At 37.1% G+C, this 14,227-nt stretch overlaps 1 protein-coding gene across 1 annotated transcript in view; it reads left to right on the top strand.

The window, feature by feature from the left end:
• The window catches only part of ARHGAP28 (Rho GTPase activating protein 28), a 140,902-nt gene that overhangs the window by 92,908 nt on the left and 33,767 nt on the right, over positions 1 to 14,227 (top strand). Inside the window, exons 4-8 of the mRNA XM_005868747.2 lie at positions 4,519 to 4,608; positions 9,490 to 9,574; positions 10,275 to 10,417; positions 13,368 to 13,533; positions 13,638 to 13,729. Coding sequence (XP_005868809.1) covers positions 4,519 to 4,608; positions 9,490 to 9,574; positions 10,275 to 10,417; positions 13,368 to 13,533; positions 13,638 to 13,729 — 576 coding nt within the window. The remainder of the gene's footprint in view (positions 1 to 4,518; positions 4,609 to 9,489; positions 9,575 to 10,274; positions 10,418 to 13,367; positions 13,534 to 13,637; positions 13,730 to 14,227) is intronic.

The raw sequence follows: 14,227 nt of genomic DNA, 5'->3' as shown, positions 1-14,227 counted from the left end.
TTACCAAGGCAGGTGGCTCACTTCATTCAGTGTTTTCCTTGGGTTCACACATAGCTGCTGCCTGCTGTTCAGTATAAAGGGGCTGCTGGGAGGTGAGGCTGGCCCCTCTGTTCAGAAAACACGTTACAGTAAGTTATCCTGGCCATTACCCTGGAGCCCCTTACTGCCCTTTAAAATTTTCACTCTGAGCTTTGTTGTTTGCTTGTCTATTTGCTTTTTGTGGATATGTTCTTTCCTCGCCAGCAAGGTTGTCTTATGCTGTTCTTAGTCTGAGAATTTCTGTACAGTTATGTAATAAATTACTTACTTTTATTTTCCACTCTCTCTAATTTTGAGTGATTGGGAGTGGTGCACCCTCAGTCCTCCATCCTCACATAAGTTTTCTTGTAGTGCCTCCTTAGCATAGTTCCCACTTCAATATAGGTATGTGTTTTTGTTATTAGTGCAATACATATGCTTTTGTAGAAAGAAAATACAGAGAAGTAAGATGAAAAATAAAAGTTTCTAAGGTCTCATGTAAAACTTCATGGTTGTATTAATATCTTTTATATTTAATTTTGCAAAAGTTGGCTTTAGTCAGGGAATAGAATATTTTCATCTTATTTTGGGGAATGCCATTGTATTGCAAATGCTGTTAAAAATCTTAGAGCATAAGCAAGAGACCTACAAAGCAGCCCATGACTGTCAGAATAGACTCCAAATATGCTTCCTGCTTAATGAAAACCAGAGCATTTCCAGTGTCTGTGACTGAGGATGAAATTTTTATTTAGGTCATATGTGTTTGTGAGATAATCTAATGCATTTTCAATCTTATAAATGAAACAGCCTATTCTTGCTATTCATTTATAAATCATTGCAAATATAGTCATGATGTCTGATATTAAAGCAGAATAATTTTATCACTAAGTTGCATGACTTATACCTAAAATTAGAAGTTCATTTTCCTTACAAAATAAGAAATCTGTAGTTCTGAAGTTTCTCAAGGATCTGCCTTTTATTTCATTCATTCCAGTCACAAATCAGTGTTTCCTTTCCATCTGAGAACCGTTTTGTCTCTTTAGTTTTTGGACATTGTGTTCTGTTATGTCTTCATTTCCCCCCATTTTCTGTGTCCCACCCTCTAGAACACAGATTAAATGGTTGTTACTTTGCTTGAATTAGATTTCAATATCCCACAATTTTTTATCATGTTAGTTTATTTGCTTTGTGTTCTAGATGTCTTCTTTATGTTCAAATTAGTAATATTTTTCTTGGTTGTTATTGTATTATTTTTAGCTGGTCTCAAACTTTTTATAAATTTTAGCAAGATTATTCTTATTTCCCAAGAACAACTTTTTTTCTCTCTGATCTACTCATTAGTATAGGTAGGCATAGGTTCTTAACTCATAGCAGTGATCCATAAATCACCGTGAATTCAGTTATTGTAAGGAATCAAATTATTCTGATGTGTTCTTTTTATTGAGGTATAATTCACAAACAATAGCTGCATACACTTTAGGTATATAATTAAGTTGTTTTAACAATTGTTTGTACCCAAGCAACCACAATCAGCCAAAATATTGAGCATTTTTATCCTCCAGAAATTTCCCTCAGACCCTTTCCAGTCTATTGTCCTCCCACTCCTGTAGAGGCCAGCCCGGTTGTGATTTCTGATACCTTAAGTTGGTCTCACCTTTCATATAAGTGGAATTATTAATATAATACACACTTTTGCATCTGGATTCTTTTACTCAGAATAATTTTTAGATTCATCCATTTGTTGCTTGTATTAGAAGTTTGGTATTATTATTACTAATAATATTTCATTGAATAAATATACTACCTGTTGATGGACATTTGGGTTGTTTCCAGGTTTAAGCTATTATGAGTAATGCATCCATGAATATTCATGTAATATGAAGGTTTGTATATTCTCATTTCTCTTGGGTAAAGATGCAACATAATTCATATTTTTGGCAAACACTGATACCCACAGCCCCATCACTCATAGCTCTTAAAATCAACAAGGACTAATTTCATAAATAAAAAATAACTAAATTCTATTGCTTTTTTTAACAATAAATACTAGGTGGGTTTTTTTTATGTGTATCCTAAGTGGAGGATGTTCTCAAGTAAACTTGGTCCTTGTGGTTGAGCTCATAAAGAAAAATAACAGACTGCCATGTAAATACTTTTTCAGCATTTCAGTATCAACTAGATATAAATATTTAGTTTTCTCTAGTTATGTTCCAAATGTAAACATCTGTGTAGAGAACATGTTAGGTTTTGGAATGTGAGGCAGTAAGTGGTGCAAACAGTGAAATGTCTGCCTGCGTGTGGATACTGTCTGGTCAGGGACGTGTACATGTCTCCTCAGATGGCAGCAAGTATCCTCAGGTTGTAGGATTGGCCTCCAGTGCAGAGAGAATTTCTGATCAAGACTATGGATCCTGGTTGTTTTCTCCTGTTCAGCTCCCAGTCCCTCCCCCATAGCCCTGTGTATCAGAATCCTGTCACTCTGTCACTGCAAGAAAGTGAGATGATCCACCAAACACATCATCCATGAAAACATAGGGTGGAAAGGGTTCTCCAAGGCATAAGATACCAGCACACTTTCAGGTGGAATTACAGCTCTCCAGGCCCCTACCGTTCTCTGCAGAGTTATTGGTTTATGATTGATTAGTGTAGGAAGGGAGAGGGAGAGAGAGAGAGAGAAACATCAATAATGAGAGAGAATCACTGATCAGCTGCCTCCTGCACGCCCCCTTACTGGCGATCAAGCCTGCAACCTGGGCATGTGCCCTGACCAGGAATCAAACTGGTGACCTCCTGGTTCATAGGTTGACATTCAACCACTGAGCCATGCTGGCCCGGCCCATTTTCTTTCTTTTTTTCCATTTTATTTTTATCTACAAATTTCTATCAGTTGATATCCTACAGAATTCTTTACTGGTTCAAAGTGCTGTTAAATATCTGTTCTTGTAAAAAAATATATGTTTTCGCTCTGGCCAGTGTGGGTTGATTGGTTGGAGCATCGTCCCATGTACCAAAGGGCGCAGGTTAGATTCTCTGTCAGGGTATATACCCAGATTGCAGGTTCTATCCATGGTCAGAGTGTGTGTGAGAGGCAACCAATTGATGTTTCTCTTTCACATCAATGTTTCTCTCTCCCTCTCCCTTCTTTTCTTTCTAAAATCAATGAAAACATATCCTTGGGTAAGGATTTAAGCATAGATATATAGTTTTCTATCATTTTTAGTAACTTGAGGTGGGAGGGGATGTAGTGATTGTCAAGTCACCATCTTGACTTGAATTTCTTTTAGTCTTGTGCTTTATGTGTGTTTTTTTTAAAAAGTGTCTTGTTCATGTTGTAAAATAATACATACCTTCTATAGAAAATTTAGAAAATACAGTCAGGCAAGATGACTGACAGTTTTTTAAAAAGACAAAACTATATGTTTTCATAAGTATAAATTATATCCAACTTTGTAATAGGAAAGAATATTCAGGTCTTAAATTTCAGCGAAGCCATTGTACATTGAAGCAAAAATTTCTTTGTCCCAGCTTTATAAATTAAAAACAACTTGATACTATTGCTACTGAATTTTAATCTCTGAAAAAGGTTGTTTTAAAGCAGTGATAGCGAACCTATGACACGCGTGTCAGAGGTGACACGCAAACTCATTTTTTGGTTGATTTTTCTTTGTTAAATTGCATTTAAATATATAAAATAAATATCAAAAATATAAGTCTTTGTTTTACTATGGTTGCAAATATCAAAAAATTTCTATATGTGACAAAGCACCAGAGTTAAGGTAGGGTTTTTCAAAATGCTAACACGCCGAGCTCAAAAGGTTCACCATCACTGTTTTAGAGTCTGTTAAAAAAAAAATATGATGAGATGGGTTAAGTTTGTGTTTGGCTGCATGTAATAGAAAATGAAGAGTTGTTTTGCCTCACACAAAGGGACGTCGGCCAAGTGTGACAGAGAAGCTACATGATGCCCCTTAGCATGGACCAACCTCAGGTGACCTTCTGGCATTCTTCCCTGTGGCCATTGTCCTTACTCATACAAGATGCTTGGCAATTCCAGGCTTTCATCCATGTGCTGTCATGAGCATTCACAAGCTGACCTTGCTCTTTTGTTCAGGAAAGCCGTAGCTTTTCTGGAAGCACTCTTGGTAAATTACCCTTTCACCTCATTGGCCACACTTGTCACATGATCGCTCTTAGCTGCAAAAGAACCTGGTGATCAAGTTCTGTAGTTTAATACTCAAATCCCTGGAACAAAACCAAGATATTGCTAAGGAAAATAGAGCTTGTGGTAGGCAATAGAAGCATTTGCCACAGAGGCCAATGTCAGAGCATGTTTAGGTGGCTACAATAATGAACCCTGAAGGGCTGGATGCAATTGTTTGGGCTCAGGCAGTTGTAACTTCATAGATTGCCACACATATCCAACTGTGTACACAGTGGAATGCACAGACACATTAGAAAGTATTTGCTCGAATAAGAATGCACTTTCATTTCTCCATTTAGCCAGATGCCGCTTCTCTCAACAGTACTACCTTGTCAGATGGGTCCCAGGATGAAGAAGGGAAGTTTGCACTTCCCAGGAGTGGCTCTGTGGTAAGTCATCGCATGCCAAGACAATTGCATGTCAGGGAAAAATTGCCAGTTCAAGGCAAAAAGAAGCAGTTTCTTCAAAATAGATAAGGAATACTGTAAATAAGTTTGCAAGAAAACCACAGCTGCCAGTAGACCCAGGAACCTTGAAATAATTAGGAAGAAGGAGACTCAAAACTGAGGAGTGAATATATTTCAGTTTAAAAGAGGACTTCATAAATTAATACCACTGCAGCCAGAAACCAAAGGGTGTTCTTTACATCTGTCAAGCATGAAGGAATTTTATTAACTTTGGTCCTTTTAGCTGAATTCACACACATGATCTAGTTTAATTCTGCCATCTTAATACAGAAGTCCCTTTAATTGCAGAATAAGGTAAAACTCCTTATCCTTGTTGAAGTTTTTCCACTATTGCCTACCTTTCCAGCCTTAGCTCTCAGGACTCACCCATGCAAACCCTCTACTCCATACACACTCACTCACTTGGCCTTGAGTAACAGAACCTGTACTTTTCTTTGTTAAAACTCTCATCATTCCCCCTCTACCCCTTCACTGGTGTCTCTGTGTGGATGCTCTGGTGGGGGTGATACAATGGACCAGAAGTGAGAGCTCCTGTTAGAGGAGGCAGTGGTTCTCTGATGGCAAGTTGGTGGACAGAAACAGCACTTCAGACAGATGGAGGGGACACATTCAGATGCCCCTGCAGGACAATAGTTTCTCCTCTGTTGACCATTTTGAGATATCGGATGGTTGACATTCACATGCATGACACACTCCCAGTATATCCCATTGTTCAGGGAGATAATTGTATTATCCCCATGAAAATGAGCTTTTCTGTTGTGTTTTTAGATCTTTGGTTATGGGGTTGTTTTGTTTTGTTGTATAGTGATCACATAAGAAACATAAAATAATGTGAGTGAATTTAGTCTAATGAGTAAGTTGTCAGTGACACTACAGGTATTGGCATAGATAGACTAAGAATGACCCATACTGTCTAAACAACTGGCTATAAATTCAGTCCTTACTTTCCCATTTAAGTCCATGTTGGAGTGCAAATGAGTATGTCTCATAAAATGAACTCCAGTCTGCTGTACTTATTAAAACAAATGTAAGCCATTCACAAACTCGGTAAGTACCAGAAGTAAGTAGTTGCCTATACTATGCCTTAATACAGTTGTGCTGTGCCCCTGTGACTGGGGAGTCCTGCTTTAGGTTCTTGCCTACCATCCTTTATTCTCTGTCTCAGCTGGTGATACCCAGGTGCCCAAGATCCAGATGTTAGTCTCAGAATCACCTATCCTCTCCCCCTCTACATGCCCATCACCGAGACCTGTGGATTTTATCATTTTAAGTAGTTCTAGAGTATTTCTACTCCCCTCTTTTCCTACAACTACTTCCTTAGTTCAGAAACTTATTATCTTTCTGTATTGCTGAAATAGCTCCTTAAGTCATCTCTTAGATGTTTGTTTATACACCTCAAATTCACCTTTCCAACAGCTGCAAGTCTTGCTTAAAGCCCACCGTCCTTCCCCCCATCTTCTAATTAATATGAAAGCTCCTGGCATAGTCTGAGCCCTCATCTGCCTCCCTAGCTGACTCTGCCACCCCAGACGTTTTGTATGAGCCTCAACAAAGCACTGCCTGTGGCTCCAGGCGCACCCCAAGCAGAAATTGAAGTGGGATGTTTGCACAATTGAGTTGCTTAGAAAGTTGGTTGGAAAGGCCTTGTTTCAGAGGCTTTTCCGTGGCAGTTCCATGACCACTATTTTACTAGTAATAGGACCGATGCAAGTCATGTTTTTTCATTTCTTTATTCTTTTCTGCTAGCTTCTCCATATCATTGGTTGCTTCATTCATTCATACATTCATTCACTATTTTAAAAATCCTTAATGAATATATATTTTCTGCAAATAGGATTCTTGAAAATTTGAGAGTGTAAAATAAATAAATGATCTTTTATTGGAATCATAGAGCTTCCTGGGGTACATTACTTAGATTTTGGTTTTATTTTCATTTTGTTTTCTGAAAACTGATTTGATGCTGATAATGACATAAATAAAAGTTTCAGAAAAAAAATATATCTTTGGCACCAGTCTCCAATGTGACTGACTTTGGTTTGTTACTCAAAATATCTTTACTAAGAAATGTCCAACAATTGGTTATTTGCTAGAGCAGCCCGCAGAGGCCAACTAAACTCTTAATGCACTTGTATTGGAAATCATTCTAGAACATCTTACCAAGAGGTAAATACATTTTGCTTCCCCTGTTTTTGGTTATGGGAGCTACAGGCACTCTAGTTTGGTTCCCCAGTCTTTTTAGATGGTGGGATTTCCAGTAATTCAGTGAAGTGGTGGCACGGGCTTCAGGGGTCCTGGCATGATGTCTGTGAAGGTAAATCTCACCTGCCTAGATAAGTTCCCCGGGACATTTTACTGTCATCTACAAGACTACAGAGACTCCTGATAATTTGCCACATTGAAATTTATGTTATGGAATGGTATAAAGTAGGTAACCTAACTTTATCTTTTCCAAAGGAATAACCTTGGCTTGACCAGTATTTTTTTTTAATCTTTCATTTTTTCTACACACCTGAAATGAACCTTTATGATACATGAAATATCTATAAATACAGTGTTTATTTTGATTACTATGACTTTATAGTTTTTTTAAATCTAAGTTCAATCTCATTATTCTGCATCAAAATTTTCTTTGCTCTTCTTAGAAATGTTTTCTTTCCGATGAACTTAAAATAAGACTATTACTTCCCATTAAAAAAGAAATCTTGTTAGGACTTGACTGAGAATTTTATTGAATTTAAAGATTAATGTCAGGGAAAGAATTCACATCTTAAAATATTGTTTCTTATTGAGAAACAATGATTGTGTCTTTCCATTTATTTATGTCATCTGTCCTTCAAAAAAAGTTCATAATTTTCTATCCTACATTTTTTTTCTTACACATCTTTTCACTGTTTAATTACTAGGAACTTGATAGTTTTCTTTCATATTTTAAATGGTAGGGTTTTTATGATATCTTCTAGTTTGTTTTTGCAGATATATAAGGAAATTAATTATTTTGTTCTTTTACAAAAGTATCTCGTATAGCTTCCTTTCTGAAATTTTTTTTACTTATAAGAAATTTTCATTTTATTTTATAATTTGCGCAGATATCATCTGAAATACTGAAAATTTTATTTACCCAATTTATTTTTTCTTTTCCTTGTCTGACTGACTGACCACAGTCACTTATAACATTGAATAATAATTATGGAGATCTTTAGGTAAGTTTTTATTTTCTCGTGATATTCTACTAAGTTTCATCATTAACTAGAATGTTTATTCTAGGTTTCTTGCTTTTTATCAGGAATGGAGGTTGAATTATATAAAATGATTATTCATCATCTATTAAAATGAATATATTATTTTTCTTATTTAAGCAATTACTTCAGGAAATTACAGTGATAGGTTTTTCTAATGAACTGTAATTTTGTTGCTTAAATAAATCCTACTTATATGTCATATTATTCTTTTATTATACACAGAATATGATTTGCTACTACTTTAGCATTTTTAACCACTAATCTAATATGTGAGGTTAGTATGTGTGCATGTGTATGTGTGTGTGTGTAATTTTTTGTTATTGTTACCAGAGCTATGCTAATCTTGATACAAATAGGTTGTGAACTTCTAATGTTTTTCAATATTTGGTAGTTATCACTCTATTTTATAGTGAAAGAATTAATATGTTAATGTATTAATAGTAGCTAACTCTTATATAGTGCTATCTACCAGATACTGTTTCATGTAATTTTATATAGGATAAGTCTTTTACAATTCATAATACCTCTTTGAAATATGTTCTGCTAACATCTTCATTTTACAGATTAGGAGACTAAGCAATAGGGAGTTCTAGTAACTTGCTTAAAGTCACACATTAAGTGGCAAAGCCAGAATTAAAATTCAAGCAGTCTGGCTCTAGCATCACTTTTAATAATACCTAGCTATGTCATGATTAGAGTTTATGAACAAAATGTATGACCAAGTGCATCAAGAATAACAAATGTTGCTCAATGGTTATTGTTGGCCCAATGTACTAAAGGGTCTCAAGTTCAATTCCTGGTTAAGGGCACATACCTGGGTTGCAGGCTTAATCCTCAGCCTGGTCAGGGCACATGTGGGAGGCAACCAATCGATGTGTCTCTCTCACATTGATTTTCTCTCTCTCTATCTCTCTCTCTCTCACTCTTTCTTTCTCTCTCTCCCAGCCTCCCTCCCTCCTCCTCTCCCTTCCCCCCTCCCTTCCACTCTCTCTAAAAATCAATGGAAAAATATCCTCTAGTGAGGATTAATAACAACAACAAAAAAAGAGAATAACAAATACTGTGTCCTGGCCAGTGTGCTCAGTTGATTGGAGCATCGTCCCATACACCAAAAGGTGACTGGTTTCAATTCCCAGTCAGGGCACATAGGTTGTGGGTTCAATATCTTGGTGTTTGGTGTGTGTGGGAGGCAACTGATCGATGTTTGTCTATCACATCGATGTTTCTCTTTCTCTCTCCCTTCCTCTCTCTAAAATCAATTTTAAAAATACTATATTTGTCAAACTCTGTGACATCAAGAATGTAATATCTGTTAGGAAAGAAAGATATGAGCAATAAATATTTAAGAGCTAAGAAGCTGCACTTATTTTAACCTTGGCCTAGTTCTCTTTTGAGTAATTGTGTGGGCCGTACAGGTCTGAACTGAATGAAGAAACAAAGGAAATTAGATGCAGGCTCAAGAATTTCTTTTAATTCTCTTATACTACAGAACATAAATCAGATTGAAATGTAGGTAGACTGTATTGATGGTAAATGCTTTGTGTTCATCTTCCTTGTTTCCCAGTCTATCCTCGAGACTATTCCAGATATACCAGTTCATTCCAATGGATCGGCCAGCCCTGGACAGTCAGTTCAGAATTCCGTGAGTGGTGAGTGACACAGCCTCCTGCTGAACTTAAGCTATGTCTTCTCATTTTTGTGCTGGTGCTCCATAGAGTTAGCAGTGAATTTCTTAAAGGGAAATGTAGGTGTTATTCTCCCCATGTTGATTCTATCACTCCAGCATGCACTCCTTCCACCTCCAAACACCCTGTTCAGTCCCACCAGACAAAAGTAATAAAGCCAAACTGGGAGCAGAATCTTTTCCTCCGTTGCTACCACCATATCATTTAGAAACCACTCGCTTGGGTAGTGTCTTTGTTTTGGGGCCTCTTTCACAAGTAATCTGGATCTCTTAAGAGTTGCAAACAAGCCGGAAGTAGGCCACTCTAATTATGCTTCCCCTATAGCAGCAATATTAGGTCTAGATGGACTTAATTTTAATATCATAATAATATGTAGAAATATGCCATGTTTGGACTTCCTCTAGTTATCCTCAAGGCCTTTCATGAGACAAACATCCAAAATTGAAAACATCAATTAAATAGAAAATTTGTTTAGATGATGATTATAGACATTTATTCATATGGAAGTCTGCGGATACTACGTTACTGGGTCTGACACCTTTCCCTGAACGTAAACATTCTAACATGCTGATGGATTACTTGTAAATAGTTTGTGCTTATTTTAAAGTAAGTGGTATTGATTGATTAAGTGGCATATTAAATACTCTATATCATTTTTTCTTAGATGATGATTATCGGGTAAAGAACATTCCACCTGAAGCTGAAGAGCTGTCCTTTGAAGTATCTTACTCAGAAATGGTTACAGAGGCTCCAAAAAGAAATAAATGTAAGAAGTCAGATTTTAAGAAAGAAGACTATGTCTTTACTGTAAGTAAAAGCTTTTATCATTATTCCACTAGCTGCCTGTGACTTCTACATGGCACAAACTAGGATTTTTAAAAACTTCATTGGGTGTGCATAGAGATAGGGAGAGGCCAGGCATCAGAAACTTGGGGCGTTATTTGCTGTGCAGAGAAACCTGCCTGGCTGCTGCTGGCAGCCCTGGGTTGAGGAAGAGTCGTGAGGGTGTGTGTGCTTGAATATTGTTGTAGAGATGAAATAGGATCTCCACCTGGCTGTGTGCTTTCATGCACTTTGTGTCCTTACTTATAGGTTAATGCAGATTCTAACAGTATACCTACTTGTGCCTCCAGACCCACATATCACATGGGAGCATTGCAGAAAGTCATAGTCATAACAACAAGAAATGAAAGCTTATAGGACAGACACTAAAAATTAATCAAAAAACAAAGTCAAGAATTTATAATTTTATTATGGATGAGCAAGAAGTTCTATATCATTTTTTCTTAGATGATGATTATCGGGTAAAGAACATTCCACCTGAAGCTGAAGAGCTGTCCTTTGAAGTATCTTACTCAGAAATGGTTACAGAGGCTCCAAAAAGAAATAAATGTAAGAAGTCAGATTTTAAGAAAGAAGACTATGTTTTTACTGTAAGTAAAAGCTTTTATCATTATTCCAATGGCTGCCTGTGACTTCTACATGGCACAAACTAGAATTTTTATAAACTTCATTGGGTGTGCATAGAGATAGGGAGAGGCCAGGCATCATAAACTCGGGGCGTTATTTGCTGTGCAGAGAAACCTGCCTGGCTGCTGCTGGCAGCCCTGGGTTGAGGAAGAGTCGTGAGGGTGTGTGTGCTTGAATATTGTTGTAGAGATGAAATAGGATCTCCACCTGGCTGTGTGCTTTCATGCACTTTGTGTCCTTACTTATAGGTTAATGCAGATTCTAACAGTATACCTACTTGTGCCTCCAGACCCACATATCACATGGGAGCATTGCAGAAAGTCATAGTCATAACAACAAGAAATGAAAGCTTATAGGACAGACACTAAAAATTAATCAAAAAACAAAGTCAAGAATTTATAATTTTATTATGGATGAGCAAGAAGTGCTCCATACTTCATTATCCTGAAAGCCTCATTATGTCTAGGATATTATATCCTGATAGCCCAATACAGGAACTATGTTACATTGATCTGCCTGCTATTCAATAAATGCATTTGAGAAGAGTTCATGATATGGAGCCCTGAATTTCTCTGCTGACCAGGGCAGGCAGCATGGTGAGCAGGACTCAGGTAGTTACAGAGCTAAAGGAGGGAGTCATCTAGAAACAGGTGGTCTGCCCCAGGAGGCCTGGATCTCTCCCAGACAAGCATCCCATGATGGAGAGGAAGAAGGAGCAGGGCAAGAACTGTAAGACTCGCTGAGTGCCTTCTATGGGCTTGACACTGCACTAGGTATTCAGCTGTAATCATCCCTGTGATTTGTCCCATTTTTCAGCTGAGGAAACTGCCCAAAGAAGCTAAGTAGCCCATATCTAGTAGATCGCAGAAACAGGATTTGAACCTATGTGTGTTAAACTCCAAAAACCCTCTTGGTCTCTAAGCAGCCTCTATGGTGAAGGGCACATGGGCATTCTAGAGCAAGAGAGGAAGTCCAGTGGGACTCTGGTTTCGTGGGGAGTCCCTCAGAATCTTTAGAGAGAGCTGCCCAAGGGAGGACACTTGCCCCCAGTCCCCTCATCCAAGTGTGTGTCTCCTCCTGAAGTTTTGCACACCCAGGGTACAGGACAGCCTCCCTCCCATGAGGAACTTTGCATAGGGTTTAACATGCAGTAATTGCTCAATAAATGATTGTGGTTCTTGTCTATATTGTTGTTGTTATGTGTTGTTATATGGGGCCTTGGTCTCAGAAAGAAGATAAAATAACTAAACATTTAATAGCACAAGTTTTGCCCCAAAACACATCCTACATTTTGTTGTTTGACTTTTAAATACTTGGAGTTCCAATGAATGATTGTTGATTGATTGAATGAATGAATGAATGAATGAATGAATTGGATGGATTTAAAACCCCAAGGAAGCTCTAATTTAAGGAATCCCTATAAAGACTGTGTACCTAAAGCTTTGTAATTTAAATAACTATGGTATTTTTCTACTTTAACTTTTTTCCCCAATACTAGGTTTTCTGAGAGAAAAGTATTAGTTATATACTATATATACTAATACTTATATATTAATAAGAACAGTCTTGCTTTTTAAAGGTCTCATAGTCTTTACAATATTTCTGGATTGTTGAAGGGTTTTTTTGTTGTTTTAGTATATTTTTCTTTCTAGTATGGAAATAGAGAATATAACAATATTATTGTCTGCAAAGTGATAGTAGGATTATTTGGCACTTTCTTTGCATTTTTCTCTTCTAAGACTATTTGGAATCACCTAAATGTTATTTTGAAGGTAAAATAACTACTCTTTCAGCAGCATGTGCGATCAGTTTCAATTTGGAAATTACAGTATTTTAAACTATGCAGAGGAGAACAGATGATGCCTGATTTAAGCACTGATAGTTCAAAATAAAAAATATATTGAAAGCTCTCCGGGGAGTACCTAGATGATGTGGCTGTATGCCCGTCTCATATGTGCCCATGGTGTGTACACTCCATGCGATGCCTGGATGTTTGCTGTTGACCATCTAGGAGGGTCCTTAGAAGAAAGCAGTTTTTACGGTTGGGATGACGATGTTGTAGTATTTTCAGACCACTGTTTTGCTTCACAATTAGCATAGTAGTAACCTGCAGATGTTCTGAAAATTATATTCATAATCTTTTTATAATGCAGCATGCTCCTCAGAGATCTTTTTTTTTTTTTTTTGCAAATAGCATATATATTTAGAATGTCCAGGTAGCATTTGAGTGAAAGCATAGCAATTTTTCTTTGCAATAAAAAATAAATATCCTTAATATGTATTTTAGAAATTTATTGTTCAGAAAACCAGATTTGGCTTAACTGAAGCAGGGGATCTGTCTGCTGAAGACATGAAGAAAATCCGCCACCTCTCTCTGATTGAATTGACAGCCTTTTTTGATGCCTTTGGAATTCCACTGAAGAGAAACAAAACAGAGAAAGTAAAAGGAAGAGGTAATTAAGAAAACTGGTTTCTTCTGATTTTAATGCTTTGACACTTTGGAATAAGATAGTGTTATTCTGATTCTTTTTTCTTTCGTAACTATTTTCCAATGAAGACAATGGGATTTTTGGAGTTCCACTTACAGTCCTGCTGGAGAGTGACCGGAAGAAGGACCCTGGAGTGAAAGTGCCCCTTGTGTTACAAAAAGTGAGTAGAATATAGATGGATGGGGATTAATAGAGCCTCATGCTTGCAGTTTGCTATTTGTAAACCTGCTAATGGATTTCCCTTTAGAGTTAAGGACACTAAAGCTAAGCCCTGTTAGGACTCAGGCCCAGGCCATTTTCAGTTTCCTTCCATGAAGCCCCTGCCATCCCACAAGTACTTGGACCAGTTTGCCTTGCGGTGAACTTCTGGAGCCTGTTGACCATAAAGCATCAGGTGGTGGACACAGATGCTCTGTCACATGGCTTACTTTGGTTATATCTGGTTTACCCCAAATTTAAAAACATATTATTTGTGTGTATGTATGTGTTTGTGTGTATTTGGTTGTTCTGTCTGAGATAAAATATGACAATTATCAGCAATCTATTTACTGATCATACAAGTATTTGCTGAACTGTATCATAGGTTGGGCATTTCAAAATGTGTATTTGTAATCATTTAAATGAATTTTCCAAACAAAGCTTAATAAAATCTAAAAAT

This window comes from Myotis brandtii, unplaced genomic scaffold, assembly GCF_000412655.1.
Source record: "Myotis brandtii unplaced genomic scaffold, ASM41265v1 scaffold276, whole genome shotgun sequence".
Taxonomy (NCBI): domain Eukaryota; kingdom Metazoa; phylum Chordata; class Mammalia; order Chiroptera; family Vespertilionidae; genus Myotis; species Myotis brandtii.
Note: the sequence above shows the minus strand (reverse complement) of the source record. Positions and strands in the feature narration are given on the sequence as shown.